Source organism: Solea solea, chromosome 13, assembly GCF_958295425.1.
Source record: "Solea solea chromosome 13, fSolSol10.1, whole genome shotgun sequence".
NCBI classification, from domain to species: Eukaryota; Metazoa; Chordata; class Actinopteri; order Pleuronectiformes; family Soleidae; genus Solea; species Solea solea.
Genome location: NC_081146.1, coordinates 5273103 through 5290915, shown reverse-complemented (window position 1 = coordinate 5290915; position 17813 = coordinate 5273103). Strand labels below are relative to the sequence as shown.

The 17813-nt window shown below is 40.3% G+C and overlaps 2 protein-coding genes across 3 annotated transcripts; one reads left to right on the top strand and one right to left on the bottom strand.

The window, feature by feature from the left end:
- Positions 1–660: 660 nt before the first annotated feature.
- casp2 (caspase 2, apoptosis-related cysteine peptidase) lies at positions 661–9940 on the bottom strand. Of its 2 annotated transcripts, none has more exons than XM_058648693.1 (11): positions 9286–9940; positions 8486–8656; positions 8297–8365; positions 8048–8117; positions 7177–7268; positions 6750–6932; positions 4887–5015; positions 4710–4800; positions 3384–3584; positions 2471–2580; positions 661–2368 (listed from the first exon to the last, which is right to left on the bottom strand). In XM_058648693.1, exons 1-11 carry the CDS (start codon positions 9433–9435, stop codon positions 2240–2242), a joined length of 1395 nt encoding a protein of 464 aa, XP_058504676.1. In that variant the 5' UTR covers positions 9436–9940; the 3' UTR covers positions 661–2239. The 2 variants fall into 2 exon arrangements, with proteins under 2 accessions (XP_058504676.1, XP_058504677.1); XM_058648694.1 differs by having other exon boundaries at positions 3396–3584.
- Positions 9941–11430: 1490 nt separating this feature from the next.
- On the top strand, positions 11431–17698 carry rap1gapl (RAP1 GTPase activating protein-like). The gene is made up of 19 exons (XM_058648777.1): positions 11431–11802; positions 11958–11990; positions 12135–12225; positions 12422–12457; positions 12560–12607; positions 12819–13016; positions 13108–13205; positions 13696–13774; positions 13881–13934; positions 14043–14126; positions 14230–14330; positions 14423–14552; positions 14656–14832; positions 15301–15372; positions 16671–16757; positions 16858–17013; positions 17108–17191; positions 17273–17292; positions 17387–17698. Exons 1-19 carry the CDS (start codon positions 11756–11758, stop codon positions 17466–17468), a joined length of 1677 nt encoding a protein of 558 aa, XP_058504760.1. The 5' UTR covers positions 11431–11755; the 3' UTR covers positions 17469–17698.
- The last annotated feature ends 115 nt before the right edge of the window (positions 17699–17813 follow it).

Sequence of the window (17813 nt, the reverse complement as noted above, 5' to 3'; positions counted from 1 at the left end):
CGCTAAAAGCTCACAAGCCTTCAGGGAAGACCACCACCACCACCGCTCCACACCCCCAGAGACCACATCCCACTCATGCATGTTGATCTAAACATCTCGAACTGCGCTGAATTCTGGTTCATGCTGATGAGACAGGCGGCCGAAATAAAAAAAAAACACAAAGACACACAAACACACACAGATCCCCTTTAACCCTGCCAAGCTTTATGGACCACACGCCAGCACATAACAACCTAATCTCTACACCGGAGGCCAGCGAGAAATGTGTTACTCTGACCGCCAGTGCGTATGTACGTGCATGTGCGTGTGTGTGTGTCAAGGGAGAATGACTGTGGACAGCTGGCTGGGCCTCTATCTGATACACTAAGAACATTATCACTGGGCAGCAGGCAGCGTGACGGATACATACATACGTCCCACTCACAACACGAGAGAGAGAGACCTGAGCGCAGCGGAATAGTGGGGTGCCAGTTATACTATACCTGAGAACGGAGAGGACGGGCTGTACGCCGGGAACAACACACACAAACACAGCAACAGCAAGGAGGATCACATAAAGTGGAGCAGCCACAGCCATGGTGGTGTAGAAGCCTCATGCACTCTGTCTGTACACACAACCACATATGCACATGAAACATTAAGAAAGACAACTTAAATGTGTCTGGTTTAAAAGCCATGGCCTGTTTATTGTATAGGACATTTGGCAGTGACTGGTGTTGACAGAATGAAATACTTCTCCCAACCCCCAACACGGCACAACAGTAGATCTTGACAGTGAACGTCAACTGTCACAACTTGTCACTCCGCAGGAAGACTAGTTTGTTTTTTTTGATTATTCCAATGATTCTTTCCTTTTTTGAAGCATTTCCCTGATTATTACCATGGACCTGAGCACAGCACAGACCAGAATAAAGTGTACCAGGAACACCTGACACAGTTAAAAGGCATCTTTGCTTACAGATGGTAAACGTTCGATACTGTTTTCGACCATATATTCTCTTTTCTTCACTACAACACTGTTGTAACTAAAACATAATCTGCCTGATCAGGCCTTTTCTGGGAACCATCAATGCTCACACAGTCTGGAGAAATAGATTTCCTAAGAGTGTGCGGGTGCCTCAGTGACACAATCTATTGTGACAGCACCATCACACTGATAAATTAGTCTGATAGATCTTTGTCACATGGCACACATGGCTGTAGCAAACTGGGAAGACATAAGAATTTCATATTTTTCCATTACGGTATCAGATAAAATACATTAACACCACAGTGTGGTGAGGAGGACTAAGTGTGTAGCACTTGCACAGGGAGAAACACTATAAGGAGTCCGTTAAGTGTAAAGGTCAGAGTTCATACAGAAGGTATAAGACCCCACATGTAGCACCACAATCCCCTGACAGATACACAGTAACACAGCTGAGGTGAGGAGAATTTAACAGGGTTGTAGCGGACGGCTTCATAAAAGTTGCGGTTCATAAAAAACTAATCATGTGTGTGGACTGAACATCCACAAGCAAAAACACTGAGTTTTTGGTTTGAAGCTGCCTCTAAGTGTACGAGTAAAAAACAAAAGAGTGAAAAGCTCTGATGAGAGTGGTTCAAATCCTGCAGCTATCAATTTACGGTTAATTCATTACTGTCACTGACTGAGCTCATAACAGCAAAGATCATTTTGAACTGTAGGACATACAGCAGAATATTGACTAGAGAGATGAAATGTATTTCTCTCTGCTGTGCTGCCCCCTGTCTGTCACTACAATAAAAAACAAAACAAAGAAATGGTAACTCGTCCCAAACATGTAAAAATAAAACAAAAAGGGATTTTAAAAATAGAAAAACAATCTCATACAAAATAAAGCCACAAAAATAGATCTGTGTACAAAATAGTTTAAAAAGAGAGACGCATGAAACCTCAAAGTAGCTGTGCAGTGAGAAAACAAAAAACTAATTTGTCTTAGATTAAAAAGGATTACACTCTAAACCCACCAACTGGCATGGACACAGATAAATGAGTACATTGTATGCTAATATCTTGCTCAGTTCCAAGTTCAAATATATATATATATATATATATATATATATATATGTATTTCTGTTTTAACACAGAAAATATCCGCTGGATATTTGTGAATGTGTGTGTGGCAGTGACTGAAGAGGAATAAACAGTGTGCTTTCACTGTAAGGAATGATCTGAGAGTAAGAATCATTGTATGTTCATATTTGCATATCATTAACACTAGGGCTGGTACTTGGGGAAAAGGTAGAGGTCTTTGCACAATGAGCTGGTGAACTCGGACATCTCTTTGCAGCGATGGTGGGCGGTGCCTGGAGCGTAGCCCTCCCGCTCCTTGATGCGCCTGTTGACCTAAAGACAGACAGACAGAAAAGGGATGAGAAAACCACAGCCATGACAGCACAATTCACACCATGCATTCACTATATGAACATTTAGTGCTTTTATATTCACCTGCACCAGAATGTCTGCAAGGTGAGTGTCTCTGGCGTGGAGGCGAAGTGCTGTGTTGAGTTCCTGGATGAACCAGGATCCTCTCTTGGTGTTTCTCATGGCTGCTGTGCCTTCATGAGGAAGTGATAAAACAATAAATAGTTCAGTACATAGAGATTGGACGTAGGAGGACAGAGCTGTGGTGGTATCTGGAAGGTAAATTACTGGAAACAGAAAAGCTGGGTTCCCACACCTTGGCTGACATCGGCAGTGTGGCAGCATTTTACAAAAATAGATGGCAATAAAAAAGTCTAATGCAAAGTTTGCCAGCAACAGTTTGCATATCACAGCTCATATAAAAACAGTAAGCTAACTTGTCTTTGTTATGTTGCTCCGTCCGTTTGGAGTACATGATCATATCAGAATTGGCATATTTCAATGTTTTAGTCTAATAATCATCTCTACCTCTATTTGTGTCTCAGCCGCGAAGCTGAGCTCCTATGTTCAGTGTCACTCTGTGTGAGGACATGGACAGAGACAAATAATCTAATTATTCCTCAACAGTTGATATTGCGCTGATATAAACGTAGTATAGTATAGTATATATACCCCCCCCCCCCAACTGTCTCTGGTTGATTAGTTCTATTATATACATACATGTACATATACATACATACACACACACACATATATATATATATATATATATATACATATACACATACATATATATATATATTTATGTATATATATATATATATATATATATATATATATATGTGTGTGTGTGTGTCCACTACTGCATATCTGAAGCAACTTGTTCATTTGTAAGTTGTTGTTTTTTTCAGTTTTTTTTTAATATTTCAGTTAATGATACATTTGCATATTTGTACAAACAAATACATGCCAGAGTAACAAAGAGGTACAAACTTACAAATTGTCTGACCTTTGAGAGATGCAAAACCACAGATCATGTCCGATCGCTGGGGCAGTTTAATCCTTGGCCTCCCCAGGTTTCCTCTCTGTCTGGGGTCTGAATCACCCTGTCCTTCCCTCCCTGCATCTCGCTGTTCACAGCCCGGTGAGCAGGTTCTTTCTGGTCCGTCTATCTGCTCCACTCCACAGTCCATCTCCTCTGGAAGACAACGAGGTATCACTTTAGTCTCCAACATCTGACTTTCTTATATATACAGCATATGTACACACTGTATATTTGATGAAAAAACAGAGCTGAGGTACTGAAATTCAGTCTGTAAGACTAAAGACTACGACATAAGACCCAATTATGAAGTCGACTTAGGCTCAAAGTCTAAAGGCCTTCTACAAATGTTCACTTTTTGTTGTTATTTTCAAAGTCTGCTACACATCTAACCAATCAGAATGTGCATTGTTGATAACACTTCTTCTTTCACCTTCTCCGTTTAGGGGTCGCCAATAACAGAAGAAGTAAAATATTCAAATAAAGCAGGGACTGTTCCGTGTTCACGAAACTAAAACTTCCTCAAAATCCTAAATTCATGTAAAATGACTAAACAACTCCTCACTAGACAATGACTCCACCTGTTTCTGCCTGTGAAGCAATTTGTATCTTGTCCTTTTCAAATTATTTACACAATCATGTCACTGTTGATGTGCAGAAGCCATGCAGAAACATATCATGTAACTTCAGAGTAAATCCCAGACAAAGCCTGATTATTGATCAGGGACAAGCTAAAATATCACATAGGGGACACAATGTTCAGCAGAGTTATTATGAAAACAACAACAACAGCAGCAGCATTTTCATAACCCATTAAATCCTGAACACCGGAGCACAACAATATTTGGCTAACCACATCATGATGCCCTGGCACCTGCAGTGGGCTCTGTGGTGAAGTGAGGAGACAGTAATTAGAATTGCTCCTGAGGGGTGTGAGGATTTGTCAGGGCCATCATCTATGTAGTCAGAGCCATAACCTCCATTATTACAGAGACTGAATAATTAGTTGGGAGCATGTTAAGTTACAGGATAATTACACGCTCTAACTAAAGAAAAGACATGTACTGTATGTGTACATGTAGGGGAACAGGCTGGGCTGTCGTCTGTTCCTGGTTTCAGGATGCAGCAGAGATTTAACACATACAGTACATAGAGTATAAACACTAACATTTACTCAGATATCATAGTAGTCACTAAAAACATCAGTTTTATATTTATTGTATTACGTTTATTATGATTCTTGACAGCTATCTGGATTGCTTCCTAATTACACAGACTTACCTCCTCTGCAGGCCTGGATAAAAAACATCTTTGGTTTATTTTGCAGCAGTGGACAGTGTGCATTGTCAAAGGCCTTAAACACCAAGTCCAGCTGAAAATGACCAAGTGTCACATGTTAATGTCTGAAAAGAAGTTACACATTTTTTGACCTCAAATTGAAGGAAAGGAGAAACAGACCTGCAGGAGCTGTCCGTCTGTGCCGTAGATCCCTCCTTCCACTCCATGGGAAAGCAGACACACCACACAGCTGTCCACAGTCTGGTGTTCTGGTCGTCTGGAGAAGTTTTCAATGCACGACATCATGTCCTACACAAATAATAAAGAGGAGAGACATGGTGAAATATAGATAAGCTTCTATAATCTGGTTTGCAGATTTCTTTTTTGATAATTAAGGACTGTGTTCGTTCAGGCAGGCCACAAAGTCAAGCTTAGCCAACTTTTCATATTGTATCTGACACATACCAATGTCATATGTTGTCACTCTGTTCTGCGTGTCGTCTTTAGCTGATGCTGTTCCTTTCCAACAATGTTGGCAAAAGGAAGGTACCAGCAAACAAATTGTTCAAATAAAATAAGTGGAAGTAACTGAACTGAATGATCAGTCATTCTGCGTTGAAGTAGTAATTTGATTCAGTCCCTCTAGTCTAAGGCCTGGTTCACACCAGATGTGTGGCATGTGCGACGCTGCTGCGTTCTGTCATGTTTTTAATTTCAGCGCCCATATTTAACAGATTAAAGTGTTCACACACACTATTTTTGACTTTCGGCATCTCCTATTTTTCACACGTGACACACATGGTTCCTAACAAAATAGATAAAAGTTCTGTTGATAATGAAATTTACACCAACAAATGACATAAAAGTGACACCTTTCACAGCAGTTTTAGTATCTAGACTGAATCGGAATAAAAATATTGTAGCTGTATAGTAGTCTGAATTGGAGAAAGTGGACTCTACAACTCCAGGAAACCCCTATGTACGTTTTAATTATATAATGTGAATAGCAGATTCTCTCTCTGGCCTCCTTTACATCTGGCATTAGAATGCGTTTTCTGTGATCAGATAGTGTTCCGATAGAGCTTCACCACACGCATTTACACCTGGATTTAACATGTGTCTCCAGTGTCACATCAAGATCTAATCGCTATCCGATCACAGTCCTCACCCCCTTACGTCACCTCCCCCTCTTCTTCTGCAAAGATTTCCAGTAGCAGACTACAGCGCCACATCCTGTGTGTCGCTATATCAACAACGTTAGCCGGACGCGAAGTTGCGCTATTGTATGGACTCCTCGTCTTCTGTTCAATATGGTCACATATGTGCCTTGGGTGTATTTACACCTGTACTTACACGTGGTCAGGCGGTATCCAATTGTAATCCAATCACAGAAAACGCATTTTAATGCCAGGTGTAATGGGGCCTTTCTCTCTATCTCTCTTTGTGCGTCTGAGTAAACTAAAATCATCAGGTACAAAAGGTGTTTGTGACATATTCAATAGGTATAGACATTAAAATTGTGGTGAAAGATGATTTTGTTGGTCTGTTTTGCTGTGAACTGTGCATGTCTCATCAAGAAAGTAGGCAAGAGCTTTATTCTAGTGCTTCTATTATTGTAGAAGAGAAAGGCTTCTGCTCTAAAATGATAATGTGTGTGTGTAAATGAAAAGCAAGATGTTCCACAACACAAACATGCTGCTCACGCATCCAGTGTGGCCCAAGCTAAACAGCCAATAATTACACATGTATGTGTGAAGCTGAGAGTGATACCATGACAACCATACTCAGCAGGCTAAATAATTTTAATGGGTTTGTTTAGTGATTGCGTGACCAGAAAAAAGATCAGACAATGTTAGTGAAACAAACTTGCATCTTTTCTACAAACTCTATTTTTAAAAATTATTCAAGGTCAAAGTGTTTTCCTCTAACAACTTCCTGTTTTAAGTTGTCAAGTGAATAAAATGAATACTTCAAGCAACAAACAACATCCTGTTATTCCATCTAAAGCCTGCGTGTGTGTGCGTGCGTGTGTGAGTGAGTTACCTGAGCAGTGAGGTCTCTGTGGACAGAAACCAAGTAGTCTAGTTCTGTGAAGACCTTCCTGAGGACCTCATCGTCAACTTCTCCTCCCTTCCTGGTATCAAGTTCAGCAGTAGCAGAAGGGTCAAAGGTCACATTACTGATCACCAAGGCAAAGCCACGAGGCGATGAATTCATTCTGTAGGACTGGAGTGGAAAAACAAACCATTAAATTAATATAAAAAAAAAACAGCATAAAAATCAGGAAAAAATAGATGAATGAGAAAAATAATTCTGCCCATGATTTAAAGTTGTATGCATATAGTGCTCTTTATTTACTCACATGTGGAAAATTGGTATGACACTGAAGACTTATAACATGTATTTCTTAAGATGCCACAAGGAAAACACAAGAGAATTAAGCTGACCTTGTGAAGAAAAGTGTTTTTACCTGCTGGCAGTGGGAACGGTAAAAGTCGACAGTGCACGGGAGAACAGGAGTGCTGATGGGACTGTCTGCATCCAGGCTGAACTCCATGGACTCTGTAGCACAAACAAATTGTCACAACCTTGCTTTGCTTGTTACAAATATAGAGCCATTAGTACAAATAACAGTATAATAAATAGCTACCAGGGGGGAAATGAGCTGCTACTTCTCACTTGATTTATAACATTGGTAAACGTTTCAGGTCTTCTTCAATAGAACAGAAGGTCCATTTAGTAAATTAGGTTCCCATTTAGAGGAAAATAGATGATAAAATACGACACATATGAGTGGACACCAGTGTAACAGACAGCCTTTATCATCCAATAAGAGCTTGGTTGCAAGTGACAGTGGTGAACTTCTGCTTGCAAAAACTGTTAAACTGGTCAAATTGTGAATCATGAGGGTTCACAATCAGAAGACCATGTCCATTTATATATACAGTTCATGGATATAAACCAAAATTTTGATGAAGATTTTGAAATAAAAGTGTGCTCCTGCCGGCAGCAGTGTTGTGACAACACTACTTTGTGCTGTTAATGAGTCATTGATGGGGCGTGGTGCCTGCAGGTACACACAGACAGACCAAAAGAGGCTTACACTTTCCTCAGTGATAAGATTACATAAGGAACAACGCAAACAGATGAACTTCACCTAAATTGCTGCTGGTTAATCCTAGGATGTTTTTATGTTCATTCATATTAGTCATGTTTTAAAACTGAACAACAGATAAACTCTATTGTTCAAAAGTCAGACACGGCCCTGGGTCTCCAAGAAACAGAACAATAACACCAAATACAATACTGAATGCAAACAATACTTTACTAATATCACTCACCTTGTGTTCTCACTCTCTTGGCTGTAATATCCTCCTGGGTGGGAAATGGGAAAGAAGAGTCCAAAGGCATCTGAAATTAAAAATGGTTACATTATTTAAGACATAATCTGTTAAAAAACAGATTTTTCTTCTCTTCATTGGCAGCGAACAACAACAGTAGTTTTTGTTCAGTACTTGCTTCATGAAAGTCAGCAATATAATAAATACCTGCAGTTATCCTTGTGAAGGGATTGTAAGTGTTCTGCTCACCTCTCTCTTCTTTCCTGTTGTCTGTATGAGTTGTTGCCCTGCCTCTGGTTGTTCCTCAGGCTGAATACTCTGCGAGTAAAAAAGAACAGTCTATAAACTGCCCTACATTTGGTAAGAATCTGCTGATTATAGGGGTGTGATTTGTGTGTGCAGTGATGTGCACTGCTCTTAATTGACATTTTCACTCACCTCTATGTGCGTGTCTCTGCCATCTGTTTCTGGTGACTGTATAAGCAGTTCACACAGATGCTGCTGCTCAGTTTCTCGCAGAGCTGCACAGAAATTGGCAAAAGCCTTGGGCCCTCGCTTTGGTAAGATAAGTAGCAAACGCCAGCATCGTTTCTGAGATGTTTGTTCAGCCTAGAGTAGAAGGAATCACGTTGGAAAACAAAAGATTAGAGGAATCATACATGTTATTCAATATTTCCACATCTCTTAACATTGACTTCACACTTTTGTCACATGTCAATAAAATTGTATTATAAAGTGCACCACCACTGAATAAAAACATATAACCACAATCTGTATTGCCACAATTGATTCAACTTGTTTTACACACAAGTAATGGTAATGAAACCTGAAAAGTATGAGTTATCTGATGTGACAAGGTTAGTTCTCTGGCTTGCCACTGTGTGACAATGTTTGGACACTCCAAAACAGAATCATTTTTAAAGAAAGTGATTAGACGTGCACCAGTATGAGTTTTTCTATGGCTGATGTTTTGAAAGGGCTGACGATGGCCCATGAATGATTTGTTTTTTTATGTTTGGCTACCTTTTAATTCCCCCTTTTATACTATTTATTTAAAAGATTTTTGATGAAATTAGGATGCCCCTATATTTACTTAGCGTAACTTGATCAGAGGCTGCTAATGACCATGCAACAACATACTAACAACAATTTAAACACGTTACATTCAAGTTGTATGTTGTTAAAGTAAGGTGAATAGTGTAACTAACAGTACATGTCATGTATCGCTGCTCTCATACCATGATGCTCTCTGCCATGCTCTCAGTCAGGATGTTTTCTGCCTGCAGCAGCTGAAGCAGCATCTCATCCACCACCAGTTGTTTGCAGAGGACGGCAGAGTGTCTCCGCAAAGTCTGCCTGTCCCGCTCCAGCATGCCACACTCCAACATGTCTCTCTGACACCGAGGTTACGATAGGACCAAGTCACAAAACACGTGAACTCCGAAAACAGCTAAATGCAGGATGTAACGATACGGTGGCATCGACTCCACTGTTTACTTTTAGACAGCTTTACTACGCTTCAGCTTCACTGTGACTCTTTCTGTCTCGAATGTGTCGCTACATAGTTAACAGTGCGCTCGTTGTCTCTATAATATAACAACAACACACTCAAAACTGCTGTTATTAAGTTGCGGTAATATTTGCAGGTAACGCCGACCGCTGAAGGCTAAATACCGATGCTAACTTGCTAGCAAGCTAACTTAGACTGCTCCTTTTCCCTCCGATTTAAAGAGGGCGAGACGTAATATATGTGTGTCTTTCCTCTTACCGTTCTTCTATTTCTGCAACCGTGTACGAAAATATCTGGCGGAACAACAATAAAATGTCGCTATGTGTCATACTATTTCACGCAAATTGTCAACATCGCGTCCTCTCTCTACAAACCAACTTCCGCGGGTACGATAGACGATGTAATGGGGCGGGGACATTTTTACACATCAACCAATGACTGTACAAAACTATTTGAGTGACGTTATAAGTGACCAATTGGTTCACTTCTTTTAAGCTGTTACCGCCTACTGTACACAATACTAAAGCTCAGTGGATTTAAGATTATTTTGAATTTGAATCATCTACTTGTATGAATTCTATAAATAATTGACCAACAGATAAACAGCTCTCTGTAGATACTTGTCCGACTAATGGATGTAGTGGCTGACAGAAAGAAAAGTGTGAAAGAAAAGTGAGTGTGGTGTTTAAAGATACAGATACATTTCTGTCATTGTAATATGTCATATGTCATTGTAATATTGTAATATATATATGTGTGTGTATATATATATATATGTGTGTGTGTGTGTGTGTACTGTATATCGATCTATAGATAGATAGATAGATAGATAGATAGATAGATAGATAGATAGATAGATAGATAGATAGATAGATAGATTTTAACTCACTTATTTAAATCTATTAAACAGCCCGGGCCTAGTTACTGTTATAAAAGAAATATTCTACATTGTTCATCATTACGTTATTATACGTCTTAATTTGGGTCTGTGTGTTGAATGTTTTGAACTTCAATGATTGATTAGCAGTTCCAGATTTATAAGAGTTCCAAAACTTCCGATGGCACAATTATATATCGTGAAGATTCAAAATCACAAATATTTCACAAAAAGGAACAGACAAAAGCACCACTAAAAGGTCCAAAATGTCATTCTATTTTCTTGCACCATCAATCTTTATTCATTTTTACAACATGTTAGATTTATATTTGATTCTGGAAGGGACCCGACGCCTTTCTCCAGACTGTGTATAAAGTAGTTCAGGTTACTCTAAACCTAATCTACAACAAAAATAAACTAATGACACATGGCTATTTTTCTGCAGGACAAACATTTCCTTCACACTGATAGCAACAGTACATTGTGTCAATCAGACTTTAACACACAATGAATTGTTTTTACATTGTGGCATTTGTACATCTACATCTGTACTTTCTCCCCCCATGGTTTAACTTATTTATAATAGAAACATTTTACTTTGGGCACTTTGATAAATTCACTTTCAACTTCTTGCACAAACATAATTTACTGTAATTCATATTCAGAGTTAATAGACATAATGTCATAATGTGTCATGATAGATCATTTATACATGCACCAAAATTTTTCTCTTCTCCCCCTCCTCACATTCTCTCTCTCTCACTCACTTTCTCTTTCTTTCTCTCTCTGTCTCTCTCCCAGAGGCCTGCTTCACCCTTCCCTGCTGTCTATCTCCTCACCCTCACTGTGTGTGCTGTTAATAATTGATGCTCTTCACTGACTCAAAGGGTAACTGGCCTGGGAGGAAATGTCTCCTTCCTTTCTTCATTTATTTACAAGTTTTTGCTTTGTTTTGCTTTGTTTTGTTTTGTTTACAGCTCAGGCTACCTGCGAAACACGTGTTTACTTAAGCACACTGTGTTAATGGCACATAAAAACAGCCTGACTGTGTCCTCTGCATGGGTGGTAAAGGGTCCTGCACCTGCGACCCTGAGTGGGTTAAAGCTGCCTGCCTGTCTGTCTGTCTGACAGCAGGACAGAGAGGAGGAAAGGGAAGCTTAAATGAGTGAGAGGCAGGGGGCAGGGAGGAGAAGGAGGAGGAGAGTCAGAATGATAGAGTGAATTAATTCAACCCTTAGCCAGCCCTGATTGACTGTGCTACACACTGACATGTAACAGTGACAGTGACACCAAAGCCACGCAAAGAGAGAAGAGGAATGACATGTCCTTCTCCAGGAAGAGAAGTTTCACATTCGGTGCATATGGAGGGTGAGTAAACACATGATTTATCTCTTACTAACAATGACTAAAAGTCACATCTGTAGCTACAAATACTGAATCTACAGCATCATTTTTAGTCATCCTGTCAGTTTACAATGACCGTTGTACTTTCTGAGTATCTCTCACTGCCTTTCCGTTTACAGCGTGGATAAATTCACATGTGGGAATGAGATGAGGTGAGGATAAGGTGTCCATTTTATCACAGCTCCTTTGTGTTAATATTCAAACTTTATTGTATATTGTAAACATTATAACACCAGCAAAACTGCATGAGAAGGGAAACAGTGTGCTGTCTTGTGTAAAACAACCTGTTGCTGCAGACCTGAACCTGCAGGAGACAACATACTGGACATCCTGGATTCTCCTGCCAGTGACAGCAAGTCGTCCCACTCTGCCAGCAGCAACCAGAGGGTGATACCATTATCATGTTCATTATACGCCTTCCTTTCTTAGTCTAATCAAATCTCCTAAATGCCTTTCCATAGACGGATCTGAGAAGTCAGCTTTCACTCACAGCTGAGTCATTTGTCATGTTCCTCTTCTTCCCCATGTTTCTCCCCCTCTTTCTCTCCATCTGCTTTCTATCTGACTGTGGTTTTCATATCAGGACACGGAGCTGTTTGAAATCATTGAAAAGCTGCAGGTGAGTTGCAGGGTGATTGATCTGTGTTGTGTTACGTGTGGGTGTGTGTGTCCAGCTATACCTGAACAGCAGAGGTTTATTCTGGTTGTTCTTGTCCATCAGGGCAGCAGGATCAATGAGCAGCGCTGCGAGTTTCCTCTGCCTCTGAAGGTTAGTCTTCTATCTGAGAATTACAAACAAACACAGAAATGACTCTCACACTGTGTTTGTGTTTGTGTTTGTGCATGTGTGTGTGTGTGTGTGTGTGTGTGTGTGTGTGTGTTGACACCGACTTTTCATGATCATTTTTAACATAAACATAAACAATAAAGAAGTCAAGCCCTCATCAGCTGTATCAGGTGATCTTTTGTGTCTATTTAAGTCTCAGATTTTAACATTAGATGGAGACTTGCCACTCATTCTCCCTTCAAAGTCGGGGGGCTGGTGGATAGACCCCCCACTGGAGAAGCTTGTAGATGTAAGTCCCACATCCTCCCACTATGGCCTTGATCCAGAGAGCTACGATATTATGGAAAGAGATGGAGAAGCCAAAGTCTACCGTGAGGTCTTCTGCTCAAGGGTTTGTAGTTGTCATAAAAAATGTTTTATCTCAGGATATAAATGAATAACTTTTGTACAATCTCAATAAATATATCACTTTTCCTCCCTAGTACCACCACTCCTTCACAGCAGTGGATCCATCTTTGGGGCCACTGGTCCTCTCTGTGTGTTTGGAGGAAGAGGAGAATAAACTGCGGGTCATTCTAAGGTTAAGATCTCTGGACATTTTGACCTGATGCTTCTCTGCATACCTTGGTTGTAACGAGTGGTTATTTGAGTTACTGTTGTGGTAAATTGTTGCCACTCTAAATCTTAAGTTACCAGGTCAGGTCATTGTACTTTTACCTATGGCATCATTGAGACATTTTTTTAACTTCGCCAGGTTGTCTTGATAATGTCTGCATTCCTAAATGCATTAAGTTGGTGCCATGTAATTGGCTGATAATAGATATATTTGACATTTGTGATAACATGCAGTTGAACATTTGTACCTAATAAAGTGGCTGGTGAGTTTATTTTTATGTTTATTTGCCCACTTGGATGTTTGAGCTTCACTGGATAGAATGATGTCCACAGCAGATCTAATATAAAGAATAGCAAGAATATTCCTGCATGTGTGAGAATTTGTCTTTGAATGACTCAGTCAGTTGCGTTTGGTAATTTCCTGTTTCACAGAAAAATATTGCTTTTTCTCACAGGATGAAGGAGTGCTCTTTGCATGGAATTTTCTCAACGTCTCTCTTCCCTCACATCCCATCAGCTGTTGAGTTAACAAAGGTAAGACTGCTCGACTAAAATCATGCTATAAAAATATTCTGACTCTAGAATGTACATTTCTGTCACAGATGGTTTATCTAAAGAGAAACCAATCTTCTTTCCCTAGATGCTCTGTGACAGAGTGACTGTGTCAAAGTTTGAAGCAGTCAGTTACCTCAAGGTAACGGTCTAACATCAGTCACTCTCTAACATAACTAATATTACTACTAATCATCAGGAAAGACAGACCAATAATAATCTAATTTCACCACTCTTTCTTATCCCTCAGGCTCCAGAACTCATCACTGCATTTGACGAACACAGAGTGTCTCCTAATTTCAAGTTTGGCATTTTGTACCAGAGAGATGGACAGGTAAGGGCTGGTGCTTGACTTCACAGTGTCCTGTATTTTCATTTAAAAAATATGGCACCGTGTCTTAACCACGCCCTCTCAGACACCATCCGTCTCTGTTTAGCTCACTGAGGAGGACATACTTAGTAACAATGATGAAAGTGATGAGTTTAAAGAGTTCCTGTCCGTTATGGGAGAGACAGTTCAGCTGCAAGGCTTCACAGGGTAAAAAGTGTGATGCTGTTGTTTTGTTGCAGAAATAAAAAATGCAGTGCATACAATTAAACCTTTTCTCCTCCTCACGCTCCCTTTCCCAGGTTCAGAGGAGGACTGGATGTGTGTCAGGGCCAGACAGGAAGTGAAGCAGTCTTTACTTCCTTTCAAGGAAGAGAAATCATGTTCCATGTCGCAACTAAACTGCCTTTCACAGAGGGCGACCCACAGCAGGTCAGTTACTGATTGCTAGATGAACACTTTCTTTTTTAAAGCAACTTACTTGATCAGACATTGACACACCTTTCCCCCTCCTCTTTGCCAACATCCTACACAGTTACAAAGAAAAAGGCACATTGGTAACGACATTGTAGCTTTGGTGTACCAGGAGGGCCAAACTCCCTTTCTCTCCAATGTTGTCAAGTCTCACTTCCTGCACTGTTTCCTGGTGGTCAGGAGGATTCAGAGGGAGGAGGAGGAGGAGGAGGAGGAGACAGGTGGACCATCATACCAGGTGAGTTAATAAAGAGCATTGAATTTGATTACAGATTTTCTTCTAAAGTTTTATCAAGCTCAATAGGCTCTGGATTTTGGAAAACAATGCTGCAATTGGTATCTGAAACAGTGGGAACACTCTTACTGCAGAGTCCTGGGTTTAAACCTATCACCTCTATACCAGTACATTACATAAAAAGCAAGGGCATCAATGGGTTTTTTCAAAAAAAAGCATATAAATCGTTTTTTGATAACGTGATCCCACATTTGGTTCTTTGATCAAGGCAGTTAAGTATGTGGACATTTTACACTTGAAAAATGTGTTTGTCACTGCCCCCTGATGGACAAACTATGAAATGGAATGCAATGTTTTGTCAATATTAAGCTCAGGTGATATCCATATCTGTAAAAAGCTGTAATTAGCTCATAATAGCATTGGAGTCAGTTTATGAGACATGCTCCCACAGTTGTTATCTGATTTCCACAGGTGTCTGTCACTGCCAGAGAGGACGTTCCTCCTTTTGGTCCAGTCATCCCAGAACCTCCCATCTTCACTGACGTAAGAATCAACAAGTGCAACGAGTCACCTGCTGCTTTTATGTTTTTCAATACTCACAAAAACCTATCTTAGATGGTAATGCTTGTTGCAATCCCTGTCTCCTTCCTGTCTGCTACTTAGGATCGCCACACCCACACATCTGTTATCAGTTCCCCTTTTTAACTCCCCATATATACAGCGATGGAGCTCTGGACATCACGTCACTCAATCGGTTTACACCAGCAACTGGCCTTCAACTTTCAGATAAACATAACCTCATCTTACTCCAGAGAGTTCAGGAGTTGGACCAAAATGCTAGAGTTCAAATGTATTCCAAATGAATGCCCTCTCATCAAAGCTGATTAGCAGGGTACAAAACAAACAGGAACATAACTAAAAGACTCTGCACCGGCTGACCAAAGAACTGAACTTAAATTTTGGACTACTAAAATATGGCCGAATTGAAGGAGACACACAGGTGAAGGGGAATGAGGAGGAGAAACAGAATGGAAGGGGATCGGCTCAAAGAAAAACACTTGGATCAGGGCAGTGGGAGGGCAGGTGTGGAAGGAGTGAGCAGGCAGAGGAATAGCAAAGAAACACTGGAGGAAAAAAAGCAATTAAAAAAACAAGAAAATGAAATAGAACGGTAAAACTAGACAAATACAACATAATGAAAGACATGACCAAAATCCAAAAAACAGAAACACAGAAGGTGGAAGGGAAAAAAAAGTAGCTAAACAGAAATTAAAAACCTGTTCACAAAGCAGCATGAGTCAGCAGAAGAAAAGTACTAGTGTTAATAGCACAGTGAGTTATGGCTGAATTCCATTTAGTTGCGTCTGTTTTAGGGCCCTCCTATTGTTCATGTTGGCATCCTGGCTCATAGAGACAGTTGGATGGGCCCGCTGCTCTGCAGCCATGAACAGCACGAGTGTTACCGTATCACATTAATCACTGCCCTGTTCAGTTTCCGTGACAGTGAACTTGCATGCACCCTGAAGGTGAGGAAGCTAAATGGAACTCAGCTATTAGTGTAATTTACACTTATGATTTTCCTCCTGTTACATGTCAAATAACTGCAGTGCAAAGAGCCCATAGAACACAGGTGTAGTCATCATCATCATCAATCATCTTTTCTGCTTTAAATTACACACTTTTGCTTTGATCATCAACCCAGCAGAATTGGATTTCCCTCCGCTTGAGCTCCCAGTGAACATTTCAGTCCATGCCTTGCTTTCCCAAATAGTTTAATTTTTAAATTCAGCTTTTTTTTTAGATGCTCCACAAATTCTTTTCTCCTCTGTTCTGACTTGAAGCGATCTCTCTTGAGAGAGTTTCTCCTGACCAAGCTGATCAACGCAGAGATTTCCTGCTACAAGGCCGAGAGCTTCAGCAAATTAGAGGTAGACGGGTTCTTTGGCACAACACTTCATTTAATTATTTAAGGGTGTTTGCTTGGGCAAATGAAACTTCCTGCCTTGTTTGCTTTCCCTCTTTACAAAGCACCGGACCCGTTCATCGCTCCTAGAGAGTCTGCAGGCTGAACTCACCTCACGTTCCCAGTGCATGATGGGGGATCCATCACCATCTGCTCTGCCCGGCCCTGATGGTGCTCGGGGGGCGTTTGAGGGTAGTGGAGGATTCATTGAAAACTTTAAGGTTCATGTCAGCCTCCCTTGTCTCTGAACTTTCAAAAACTCCTAAAACCACGACTTGAAATTGACATTTCTTCCCTTTGTGTTCATCTTATTAGAGAGCCATCAGAGTGCGGAGCCATTCCTTTGACACTCTTGGTGTTACCAAAAAGACAAGTGGCAGCACATCACAGAAGCCAAAGGTAAAAACCTACAGCGAGACAGAAGATCTTTATCATAGAATAAAAGCTTCAGCCAATAACTCTTATGAAATTTCTTTACAGACGGAGAAAGACGGAGAGAGGTAAGACACATGGCACAGGTGAAAAATGTATCCTTCGCATGTTTCTGGTCGATTTACTTAAAGACAAAGTGATACTGTTTTCCCTGGTTTTCAGTGACAAATCTCCAGGACCTCTGCCTGACAGTTTGGGTCCAACTGAACTCAAAGATCAAGCGAGTCCCCAAGAGGAGACATAAATGGAAACATACAGTACATTTACAGATTTTAGACATTGTAGACATTGTTTGGTTACAACTTTATCACCCTTGTGGATAACTTAATTTGTAAAAAGTTAATAAAGTTAATAAATAAATAGCATTCCTGTGAAAATGCATATTTTACTGACATATCAGTGACATTGCTAAGAATCTTTAACTTGTATTTTGTTGAAAAGTGCAACATATTAAACTGACAGCAAAGGTTCAAAGTTGATGAGTTCAGTTTGTTCACTGGTTTGTCAAATTTCACTCTTATGTGTGGTATTTTAATGGGACACATGTACATTTCATGTCAAGTTGAATGCTGCTTGGTTCAGAGAGCAC

Bases quoted from the DNA above. Each gene is read 5' to 3' on its own strand.
- casp2 (XM_058648693.1), bottom strand. From the start codon at position 9,435: ATGTTGGAGTGTGGCATGCTGGAGCGGGACAGGCAGACTTTGCGGAGA. The intron at 2,581-3,383 runs GTAAGTTTGTAC...TTCCTCATGAAG, and splicing joins TCTCAAAGGTCAGACAATTT to GCACAGCAGCCATGAGAAAC. The intron at 2,369-2,470 runs GTGAATATAAAA...GTCTGTCTTTAG, and splicing joins TTGCAGACATTCTGGTGCAG to GTCAACAGGCGCATCAAGGA.
- rap1gapl (XM_058648777.1), top strand. From the start codon at position 11,756: ATGTCCTTCTCCAGGAAGAGAAGTTTCACATTCGGTGCATATGGAGG. The intron at 17,192-17,272 runs GTAAAAACCTAC...ATTTCTTTACAG, and splicing joins GCACATCACAGAAGCCAAAG to ACGGAGAAAGACGGAGAGAG. The intron at 17,293-17,386 runs GTAAGACACATG...CCTGGTTTTCAG, and splicing joins ACGGAGAAAGACGGAGAGAG to TGACAAATCTCCAGGACCTC.